Raw genomic sequence first — 10,623 nt, 5'->3', positions numbered from 1 at the left:
CTGTGGCTGGGCCATAGGGTTCACCTGTGGCTGGGCTGTGGGATTCTCCTGTGGCTGGGCTGTGGGATTCTCCTGTGGCTGGGCCGTGGGATTCTGCTGTGGCTGGGCCGTGGGATTCTGCTGTGGCTGGGCTGTGGGATTCTGCTGTGGCTGGGCCATGGGATTCGCCTGTGGCTGGGCCATGGGATTCGCCTGTGGCTGGGCCATGGGATTCACCTGTGGCTGGGCTGTAGGGTTCATCTGTGGCTGGGCCTCAGCTGTTGGCCCTGGCAGAGTCTGACCCCCAGGGTCCACTTGGGCCTGTGGCTCGGCTGGCATGAAGCTGCCTGGCCGTTCCTCGCAGAGAGCTGCTGCGAAGGAGGAGAGCATTGAGTGCAGCAGGGCCCGGAGGTCGGCACTGGCCAGGAGGCAGAGGAAGGGACTGAGGCAGCTGTTGAGCAGGATTAAGTAGTCGGAGTAGACCAGGGCCTCCCAGAGCAGGTAGCCGGGGTAGATGTCCCACAGGAAGGCCAGGTACAGCAGCTGCGCCAGCTGGTAGGGCAGCCGCAGGACCACATAGGCTGACAATATGGTCTTGGCCACACGGGCAAAGCCACGGCAGGCTGTGGGCATAGGCTGATGGTGGCAGCAGGTCCTGCAGGCAGCGGCCTGGGTGAGCACGTGGCAGACGAGCAGCAGGAAGAAAGGCAGGAAGCCCCCCAGGATCTCGAACATCCGCAGCGGCAGCTCCTCACTATCCCAGAAGTCCAGGCAGATGACCAGGTCGTACCACCAGACGGCGGCCTCGGGGAAGACCAGCCAGGGCACACTAAAGAGTGTGGCCAGCACCCAGACCCCGGCGCAGACCCAGAGGGGCAGGCGGGCCGGGCGATGCGCAGGGTACCAGCGTGGACACAGCGCCAGCAGGCAGCGGTCCAGGCTGAGGGTTGCCAGCAGGAAGAGGCCAGAGGAGTGGGACACACCCCATAGAAAGTAGTAGAAGCGGCAGGCAGCTGTCCCCAGTGGCCAGTGCCCTCCGTGCTGGATCTCCAGGATCTGGAAGGCTGCTGCTGCCAGGAACAAAAAGTCAGAGAGGGCCAGGCTGAGCAGGAGCAGAGCGAGGCGTGTGCCTGCTCCTTGCCGGGCCTGTGAGCCGGCCAGCCACGCCATGAGCCCATTGGCTGGCAGCCCCAGGAGCAGCAGGGCCACCAGGAAGACTGTGTCCCAGCCGCCCTGGGGGTAGTAGTCCTCGTCGTCCAGCTCCGTGCGGGGCCTGAGGCCAGCAGCACCCAGGTTGGCTTCTATAGCAGCGTCCATCTGAGGTCCCCAGTGTACCTCTGGACACAGAGAGGGCGCCTGGTGAAGCAATGAAGGCATGAATGATTGAGCGTGAGAGAGAGGGTCTTGTGCATCTCCAGGCGAGTCGTGGTCCCTTTCTGGGCCATTGTCATCACTTTTGGGGTAGATATTCTATGCTAGGGACTTTAAATAGACGACCCCACCTAGGCCTCATACAACCCCTTTTACAGCTGAGGAGCGGAAGGTTCAGAGGACGAGGGTACTTGCCCAAGGTCAGAGGTAGGATGGGCGGCCCCAGGACCCCAACGCAGGCCTAACCATTCTGCCCCACGGAATCCCTGTGTGTGTCTAGTGGACTAGACCAGAGGCTTTCTTTCTTTTTTTTTTTGAGGAAGATTAGCCCTGAGCTAACGACTGCCAATCCTCCTCTTTTTGCTGAGGAAGACTGGCCCTGAGCTAACATCCATGCCCATCTTCCTCTACTTTATATGTGGGACGCCTACCACAGCATGGCTTTTGCCAAGTGGCACCATGTCCGCACCCGGGATCCGAACTGGCGAACCCCGGGCTGCTGAGAAGCAGAACGTGCTAACTTTGCAGCGCCACTGGGCTGGCCCCGACCAGAGGCTTTCAAACATATTTTTTAAGCTGGTGAATATTTTCTTTAAATGAAATACTACAGTGGAATTCCTATATGAACTCAAAGGGGGTGCTCAGATTAAAGGAGGGGAGGGCGCTCCCAGAGCTCCAGGGAGCACAGTTTGAAAACCATTTGGTCAGATCACCACAGGCTCCTTTTTGTCTGGTATCCTGGGGTTCGAGTGTTTAAGGGTCCACGCGGGGAGGGCTCAGGGTCCCACTGGCCCGGAGGAATCCGAGATCGGAAGGGAGTCTGCGGCAGAGGAGGCCCCTCCTCCCAGCGAGAGCAACTCGTGAGCTCTGGGAGGCCTGAGGCTCAGGCGGGGCAGCCCGCAGCCAGGAGGGCTGTCCTGGGAGCAGCTTGAGCCTCTTTATCATCCTCTGCCCCACCTGGGACCCTCTCCCTCTTCTCACAGCTCAGGCAGAAGGTGGCCCCCGTTTGTTTCCTGGAGCAATTAAACAGGAGGGGGGGGCGCAACAGCTTGATGAGGAGGAGGGTGGCCGGCACCCAAGGCCTGCTGCCCCCACCCCCTTCGCTCGCTAGCCTCTAGGGAGTCTCCCTCTGAGGATGGACAAGGCCCTGGTGGCGGCACAGAGTCGGGGAAGAAGCAGAAGTCCCAGAAAGACTGGATCCTGCCTGTGGCCTTTAGCCCCATGGCCTCTCCACCCCCAGGGCCCTTCCTCAGGCAGACCCCACTCTGCAAGCTTCAGCTGCTACTGCATCAGAGCCCTGGGCTCCCCCGACCCCCACCGGTGAGGCCTGGCTTACCTGTGAGGCGCAGGCTGCTGGCGGGGAGGAGCTGGGCGTGCCTGTGTGCCCAGTGGTCCAGTCGTCCGCATGGCCCCACACCAGGGCCTGCTGCATGGTGCCCAGCGGCGCTAAGGCGGCCGGCATGAAACCCAAGCTCAAAGGGCATCAATCATTCATGGGGCTGCTCGCCGGGAAACCCTAACCCTGGCCCAGTAGGACCAACTGACCGGCCAGTTCCCCCAACCCTGGGCAAGGTCAGATGGCTAAAGCCCCCTCACCCTGGGCCTCTCCAGCTCAGGGCAGGCCCTGTGTCCCCCCTGGGGTCCACCTCCTCTGACATCACCTCCATGACCCTCAATCCGGCATTCAAGGCCTCGGTGATCTGGCCTCTCTTCCTCAATTTCATATACCCTCTGCTCCAGCCAGGATGTCACCCATGAGGGGACTGCGGTGGGCAGCTCGTCCTATGCTCTCCCACCTTCCAGCCTTTGCCTACCCTCTCCCTCCTGCCTGCGATGCCTTCCCGTGTCCTCTCTCAGCTAAGTCCTGCCCGTGTCACACAACCCGGCTGAAGTCTCGACTCTTCAGCAATATTGCTCCCATTCTATAGATGAGGCACGGAGGCTCAGAGAGGTGAATTTGCTGGGTCTCCCAGCTCTGAGGTGGCAAAGCTGGAGTCTAAGCTCGTTGCAGCTACCATGTCTTGGCACCCCTTGTTGCTGAGGACAGTTCTCTTGACCCATCTGGCTCTGTCCTGGCCACCCCTGAGCTGAGGGCCGGGATTAGGGCCTGGGCTGCCTGCCTCACTTACCCTAATCCCCCTCAGGGCCCGATCCCAGGCCAGCAGCTCCCAGGGTGCTGGTGCATAAGCAGCTTTATGGGTCCCAAGAGCCAAGGGTGCTCCGTGGTGCTGCATCTCTGAGCCCTGTCGCCCATCTCCACATGGCCACAGAGCAGGCAAAGGGGCAGCATGGCCCAGACCTGGCCCCCGGCCCTCAGAAGCCCCTTGAGGGGGCCATGGCTCCCACGAATGGGGCTGAGGGGCACCCCTTGACCAGGAGGAAGAGCAAGAGGGGGCTTCGAGGGTCCCGGAAGGGCAGCTCTGGGGAGCAGACCCCCATCCAGGGCCCTGAGGCCCCTGGGAGCAGCAAGAATCCCTCTAGGACCGGAGAAGGGCAGGAGGGGCCAACCCCTGCAGCCCCTGGGTCAGCCTCTCGTCGCCAGTCCCACCGGCATCGTTCTGATCCCCAGCATGATGCTGCTCAGAGGACATACGGGCCCCTGCTCAACCGTGTCTTTGGGAAGGTCAGGTGGGGCCTGGGCAGGGTTGGGAGTCTGAGGGTCGGGGTGGGGACTCATGTCCTCAGGCTCAGCCCACCCTGCCCCTAGTACTGAGGGCTCCTGTCGCTTCTGCTTCAGACTCAGGGATCCTGGGCTGTGGGGGCTGGGTTTCAGCAGTTTGGGGAAAGATGGGTCTTGGGCTGGCCCAAGCCCTGGCTGGCTTGGGGGACATGCTGGACTATACCCCTACAGGACCGCGAGCTGGGCCCCGAGGAGCTGGACGGTGAGTGGCCTTTGCTGGTGGCGGGGTGGGAGGTGTCCCTGAGCCTGGCTCCCTGGGCCTGACCCTCCTCCCCGGCAGAACTTCAAGCTGCCTTTGAGGAGTTTGACACCGACCGCGATGGCTACATTGGCTACCGGGAGCTGGGCGCCTGCATGCGGACACTGGGCTACATGCCCACTGAGATGGAGCTCATCGAGGTCTCGCAGCATGTCAAGATGCGAAGTCAGTGCCTGAACCCACTGGCCAGGGTGGGGTAGGGCCCGAGCCGCCTGGCTTTTCCTGGAGGCTGGGTAGCCCTGGTCCTCTCCAAGCCTCATGGTTCAGGGGGATCACGAGGCGGTGGTGGGAGGTGGCTCTGGGAGTGTCCCAGGGGTGATGGCGGAAGTGGGCAGGGGGCAGATTCCAGGGCAGTTTGACAGTTGGATGTTGGCCCTGTCGGATGCAGGGACACCAGGGATGGAGGAAGTCACCTGGTGATCCAAGAGAGGCCCTCGGGGCATATCACCCCTCCCACCCCCCGACCCTGCTCTGGGACCGCCCCGTGGCCCAGTGGTTGAGTTCACGTGCTCCGCTTCGGTGGCCCAAGGTTTAACCGGTTCAGATCCTGTGTGTGGACAGGGCACTGCTCATCAGGCCATGCTGAGGCGGCGTCCCATGTGCCACAACCAGAAGGACCTGCAACTAGAATATACAACTATACGCCGGGGGGCTTTGGGGAGAGGAAAAAAAAAGGAAGATTGGCAACAGATGTTAGCTCAGGGCCAAGCTTTAAAAAAAACAGTTCCCTGCTGGTACTAGCCACCCCCTCTCTCTCTTTCTCTCAGACCCCCCGCCCCCCCGCCAGGCTCCTGAGAAGAGCCTTCTGAGGTTCTCTGAGGCCTAGTGTGACAGAACTCTGGCCGGTCCTTGTGATTAAATGTCGGATGGGCGGCACTTGTGTGATTATCATTAGCTCATTTGTCCTCAGACCCATATCAGATTCCCTTCCTTCCAGAACACCTGCATTATTTTTTTCTTTATAGTTTCCCAAATGGGATGTGATTTACAACCGATGTGAACATTTAGTGTCATCCTTCTTTTCTTTCCCCCAAAGCTGTTAATTGACCATCAGAGCTTTTTTTAATGGATGCCGTCTTAGAACCAAGGGACCACATGGGTCTGCTTAAGGGGCATTTATTGCCGCCTACGGGGTTCCAGCACTTTACAGCCATGAGCTCCAACCCCAACAGCAGCCCACAGAGTAGCTTCTGCCATCCTCGTCCCAGGATGAGGACGGAGGTTTCATAAGTCACCCAAGGCCACACACAATCGGCGGCAGAGCCAGGGTTTGAACCCGGGGCTGTCTGGTTCCAGAGCCTGGTCTCTTTCCCCCACACTTGCGTACTTCACTGAGTGCACCCAAGCTCTTCACCCCCCAGCAGAAAGCAGGGCTCCAGCTGCCTACACCCCGCAGGGCATGGACACCCATGTTCCTTCCTGGAAGCAGAGCTGGGGAGGGGCTGGCCCTCATGACGTCCCTCCTTGGGCCCCAGCCCTCACCATTGTGACGCTCTGCCTGGGTCCGCAGTGGGTGGCCGTGTGGACTTCGAGGAGTTTGTGGAAATGATGGGCCCAAAGCTGAGGGAGGAGACGGCACACATGTTGGGGGTGCGGGAGCTGCGCATCGCCTTCCGAGAGGTGTGGAGCGTGGTCGAGGCGGGTGGTGGGTGGGTGGCTGGATGGCATCCTTGCTAGCCTCCCCCCCAGGCCAGGGGAAGCTGGTGGCTTCAGCCTCTGGAGGCCCAGAGCCCTGCAGGTGGTGGCACTGGGATCAGGGAGGGGTCAGAAAGGGTTTGGCTCACCTCCAGCTCGGGGATCCCCCAAGGGAGACTTCTTAGAGAGGGGGCCCCCTGTCTCAGCCTGGGAGGAGGAGGGAGCTTGGATGGGTGAAAATGGGGGCATCCAGGCACAGGACGTGGCAAGGTGGAGACCGGTGCAGGCAGAGGCAGCTTTGGGTGGGAGGGGCTGAGCCCTGCTGGGATCCTAGTTTGACAAGGACAGGGATGGACGAATCACCATGGCGGAGCTGCGACAGGCGGCACCGGCTCTGCTGGGGGAGCCGCTGCTGGGTCCTGAGCTGGACGAGATGCTCCGAGATGTGGACCTCAATGGGGACGGCACTGTAGACTTTGACGGTGAGTCTCCCTTCCGGACAACCCCTACCTCTCCAGCTCCCAGGCTGAGCCCAGCGCCTCCTGGGATCCCTGAGCTGGACCAGCCCGAGCCCCACCCCTTCTCTCCTGCAGAGTTTGTGATGATGCTTTCCACCCACTGAGGCTCCAGGAGGGGAGACTGCGTCACCCCTCTGGCCCCAGAAGCCAGCAGGGTTCATGCTGCACACCCTCCCCACGAGGCCCGAGATGGAAGAGACCCAGCAGCCCCCAGGCTTCTTCTGCCCCTGACGACACCTGGCTGCAAAGTTGGCTTGTGATGTCACCGACTCACCCTTGTCCTCGTGTCCCTCCCACGGGAGCTGCCTGGAGGAAACCTGCCCTCAAGTGCCCATCATTCCCCGGTGTGAGCAAGATTCGGATCTCTCCAGCCCCTTGGGAGGTAGGGAGCTCCCTGGCACTGGCAGCATTCAAAGACGTGGCAGTGCTGGGAGGGAATTCTGGTAACATGGGGAATAGAGGGGGTGGCTGGATGCTTCTCACTACTTATTTGTAGAAGTGTTTAAAAAAAAAAACCAAACAGGGTGAACTTCAAAGAAAGAAAGGGATGACCCCAGGTAGTAAAGCTAGGAGGTGGGAGGGAAAGACACCATGGGGGCTTCAGACTTGGAGAGAGGTTCGGGAGCCTGGGCTGTGACACTCAGGGGTGACAAGGGACCTGCAAGAGGCTGGGGAGCAAGACGTGACCCTGAGTCCATTCTAGGGTCTCAGAGGGCGACCCTGTTCTTGAGAAGGGACCAAACTATGCCTCGACCTAGCAGGCTGAGGAAGTGGCAAGGTTACAGGGGTTCAAGGCCTCGAGCAGGAAAAGCTTCCCTGGAGAATGTGAAACTCGGGGCTGCACCTCGAGCAGGAGCGCGGTCTGTCACTACGGTCCGAAAAGCTGAAGAAATAGGAAAAACCGCTGAGAAGGGCACTCTCTCCACCCAGGGCCCAGGAGGCTCAAAACGAAAAAAACAACCACCCTGTCACTTCTGCAGATGAAATTACAAATGAGACGAGGCAGATGTGACAAAAACAGACTCAGCACCCAAGTGTGTCAATGATAGAACAGTCCAGAAGAGACCACAAAGTCAATGGAAAAAAATAAAGATAAAAGAAGGAAGAGAGATCAAGATGCTGTTACAGGATAATATGAGAAGAGAAAAGGAAGATTTAAAAAACAGTAGCCCAGGGGCTGGCCCCGTGGCCGAGTGCTTAAGTTCGCGCGTTCCGCTGCAGGCGGCCCAGTGTTTCGTCGGTTCGAATCCTGGGTGCGGACATGGTACCGCTCATCAAGCCACGTTGAGGTGGCGTCCCACATGCCACAACTAGAGGGACCCACAACTAAGAATATACAACTTTGTACCGGGGGGCTTTGGGGAGAAAAAGGAAAAAAATAAAATCTTAAAAAAAAAAAAAAAGTAGCCCAATGGACCTTCTAAAAATTAAGGATATAGCCATTGGAATTTAAAAAATCAGTGGATAAGTTAAAAAGCAGATGAGACATAATTTAAGAGATTAATGAACTGGAAGGCTTCTCTGAGAAATCACTCATAAGCTAGCCCTGAGGGATAAAAAGATGGAAAATATTAAAGGATGGTTAAAATTTGTCATTAGGAGTCTCAGAAGGAGAAAGTACAGAGAATGGGCATGAGGCAATATTCAAAGAGATGATGGCTGAAAATCTTCCATAAAGACTTCCACAAAGACAGGTGCCCAGGAGCACCCTGGAGCCAGGGAAGGATAAACAAAAATACATATATTATCTAGATGCTTCCCAGTGAAACCGCAGAATACAAAAGGAAAATCTCATAAAGAACTAGAGAGAAAACTCAGATTACTTACCGAGGAACAGGAATCAGACTCTCCAAAGACTTTTCACTGCCACAACAGCTGCCAGAAGATAATGGAATAAATTGTTCACTGTGCAGAGGAAAAATGATTGCCAGCCAAGAAGCCTATACCTAGCTCAATTGTGATTCAAGAATGAAGGTGAAATGTAAACTTTTTTCTTTTTTTTCCCCTGCTTTATCTCCCCAAATCCCCCGAGTACATAGTTGTATATCTTAGTTGCAGGTCCTTCTAGTTGTGGCATGTGGGACGCCGCCTCAGCATGGCCTGATGAGTGGTGCCATGTCCGCGCCCAGGATCCGAACTGGCGAAACCCTGGGCCACCGCAGCAGAGTGCGTGAACTTAACCACTTGGCCACAGGGCTGGCCTTTGTTTTTTTTTTTTTTTTTTAGGCAGATTAGGCCTGAGCTAACTGCTGCCAATCCTCTTTTCTTCTGAGGAAGACTGTCCCTGAGCTAACATCCATGCCCATCTTCCTCTACTTTATATGTGGGACGCCTACCACAGCACAGCTTGCCAAGAGGTGCCATGTCCGCACCTGGGATTTGAACCAGTGAACCCCGAGCTGCGGAAGCAGAACATGCACACTTAACTGCTGTGCCACCGGGTGGCCCCATAAACTTTTCCGACAAACAAAGGCTGAAAGAGTTTTCCACCCACATACTCTTGTTGAAGGGTGGGCTTCAGGAAGAAGGAAATTCAATCCAGAATGAAGGCAGAATACATACGAAATAACAGTCAGGGAAAAAATCAGTAAATATATTGGTAGATCTAAAGAAGCGTTAACTGTAAAAATATTAATTTGGGGGAATTTAAAAACAAGGAGGGACTAAAATAATAGACAAAAGTAAAATGGAAAATGGGAGGGGGTGCTTTAGACATGCTGACATGGTTTTTTTTTTTTCCTAGAGAAGAATAGATTTATTGATTAACTTTAGACTTTGTTGACGATTTCAGGGTAACCATTAACATAACAGAAACAGAGGTAGAATGTTCCATTCAACAGTCAAATCAACAGAGGATGAAAAAGAGGAAGTGAAGAATTACTGATTAAGCCAATAGAAGGCTGGGAAAGAGGGAAAAGAAAGCAAAGAAAAAGAACATAGAAAACATTAAAACAGAAGGTAGAAATAATGCTTAAAAAAGTCAAAAATTACAATAAACATAAGCAGATTAAGTTTTTCAGTTAAAAGTCAGAGAGTCTCAGTCCAAGAAGAAAGTATCAATATTAGACTGGGCTCCCCGGGAGTGACAGGGACCCAAAATAACAATGCTTTAAACTAGAGTGAAGTTTATGCCCCTACAGAAGTCTCAGGCAAAATCCAGCTGTGAGGTCTTGAGGGCCCCAGGCTCCTTCTGCTGGCTGCTCTGCCATTCCTAGGGTGTGTGCATGTTAGTTTGTTTTCCAGGTGGCAGAACAGGGGCAGGAATAGAGAAGAAAGGCTCCTTACCTGGTACACCTAGCTGCAAAGGATGCTGGGAAATGCGGTCTTTATTTTGGGTGGCCATGTGCCCAGCTAGTTACCAGAGGTTCTTCTACCCTAAGGGCAGAGAGCAGTACCAAAGGGCAGCTATCAGGCTCTTCCCCACGGCTGAGTGCAGGATCTAAGAGACACACTCAAAACATAACTATGACTGAAAAGCTGAAAGCGATGGCTTGGAAAAAAGATTCACTAGGAGAAAACTAACTAGCAGAAAGCTAGTATAACCACAGGCATATCAGACAAAGATGGGCTATTTGGCAAAAAGCATTAGGGACAAATTGAGTTACAATTCACTAAGGAAATCCAATGTTCCTAGTCTGGATACCACTATTAATGTTTTCCAACTAAAAGGAAATTGTATTTAGAGTTTAGATATTCATTATTCTCTGAGGATAGTGTGGCTGTCAATCCAACTTGGATTACATAAATTAACCACCAAAAAGCAAACGTGTTGGTCACATTAAAACTTTAAACATTGTATTGGGGCTGGCCCCGTGGCTGAGTGGTTAACTTCTCGCGTTTTGCTTTGGCGGCCCAGGGTTTCACCGGTTCGAATCCTGGGCGTGGACATGGCACCGCTCGTCATGCCATGCTGAGGCAGCGTCCCAAATGCCACAACTAGAAGGACCCACAGCTAAAATATACAACTATGTACTGGGGGGCTTTGGGGAGAAAAAGCAGGAACAAAAAAAGGAGATTGGTAACAGTTGTTAGCTCAGGTGTCAATCTTAAAAAAACCCAAAAACTTTAAACGTTATGACTCACAGTGTTCTGCCAGTGTTCATACAGACTGAGGGTTGGTAAGCTTTTCTGGAGAGGGCCCACAGCAAAGATTTTAGGTTTTGAGGACCATGTGGTTTCTG

The 10,623-nt window shown here is 55.2% G+C and overlaps 2 protein-coding genes and 1 long non-coding RNA gene across 4 annotated transcripts in view; 1 reads left to right on the top strand and 2 right to left on the bottom strand.

The window, feature by feature from the left end:
- Positions 1–2,825, bottom strand: part of GPR152 (G protein-coupled receptor 152) — a 4,447-nt gene extending 1,622 nt beyond the window's left edge. The window contains exons 1-2 of one of the 2 annotated variants that reach the window (XM_046644172.1): positions 2,687–2,825; positions 25–1,335 (exon numbers count right to left, since the gene is read on the bottom strand). In XM_046644172.1, coding sequence (XP_046500128.1) covers positions 25–1,335; positions 2,687–2,812 — 1,437 coding nt within the window. In that variant the 5' untranslated portion in view covers positions 2,813–2,825. The remainder of the gene's footprint in view (positions 1–24; positions 1,336–2,686) is intronic. The other variant, XM_046644171.1, reaches the window with a different exon arrangement.
- Positions 2,826–3,582: 757 nt separating this feature from the next.
- On the top strand, positions 3,583–6,700 carry CABP4 (calcium binding protein 4). The gene is made up of 6 exons (XM_046643127.1): positions 3,583–3,973; positions 4,202–4,232; positions 4,311–4,454; positions 5,800–5,909; positions 6,259–6,406; positions 6,518–6,700. Exons 1-6 carry the CDS (start codon positions 3,611–3,613, stop codon positions 6,544–6,546), a joined length of 825 nt encoding a protein of 274 aa, XP_046499083.1. The 5' UTR covers positions 3,583–3,610; the 3' UTR covers positions 6,547–6,700.
- Positions 5,884–10,597, bottom strand: LOC124228602 (uncharacterized). The gene is made up of 3 exons (XR_006885741.1): positions 10,526–10,597; positions 8,270–8,317; positions 5,884–6,021 (listed from the first exon to the last, which is right to left on the bottom strand). It is a non-coding gene; the product is annotated as an uncharacterized LOC124228602 (long non-coding RNA).
- Between the last annotated feature and the right edge of the window lie 26 nt (positions 10,598–10,623).

This window comes from Equus quagga, chromosome 17 (genome assembly GCF_021613505.1).
Source record: "Equus quagga isolate Etosha38 chromosome 17, UCLA_HA_Equagga_1.0, whole genome shotgun sequence".
Classification (NCBI taxonomy): domain Eukaryota; kingdom Metazoa; phylum Chordata; class Mammalia; order Perissodactyla; family Equidae; genus Equus; species Equus quagga.
The sequence above is the reverse complement of the archived record's forward strand: the minus strand, read 5'-3'. Positions and strand labels throughout refer to the sequence as shown.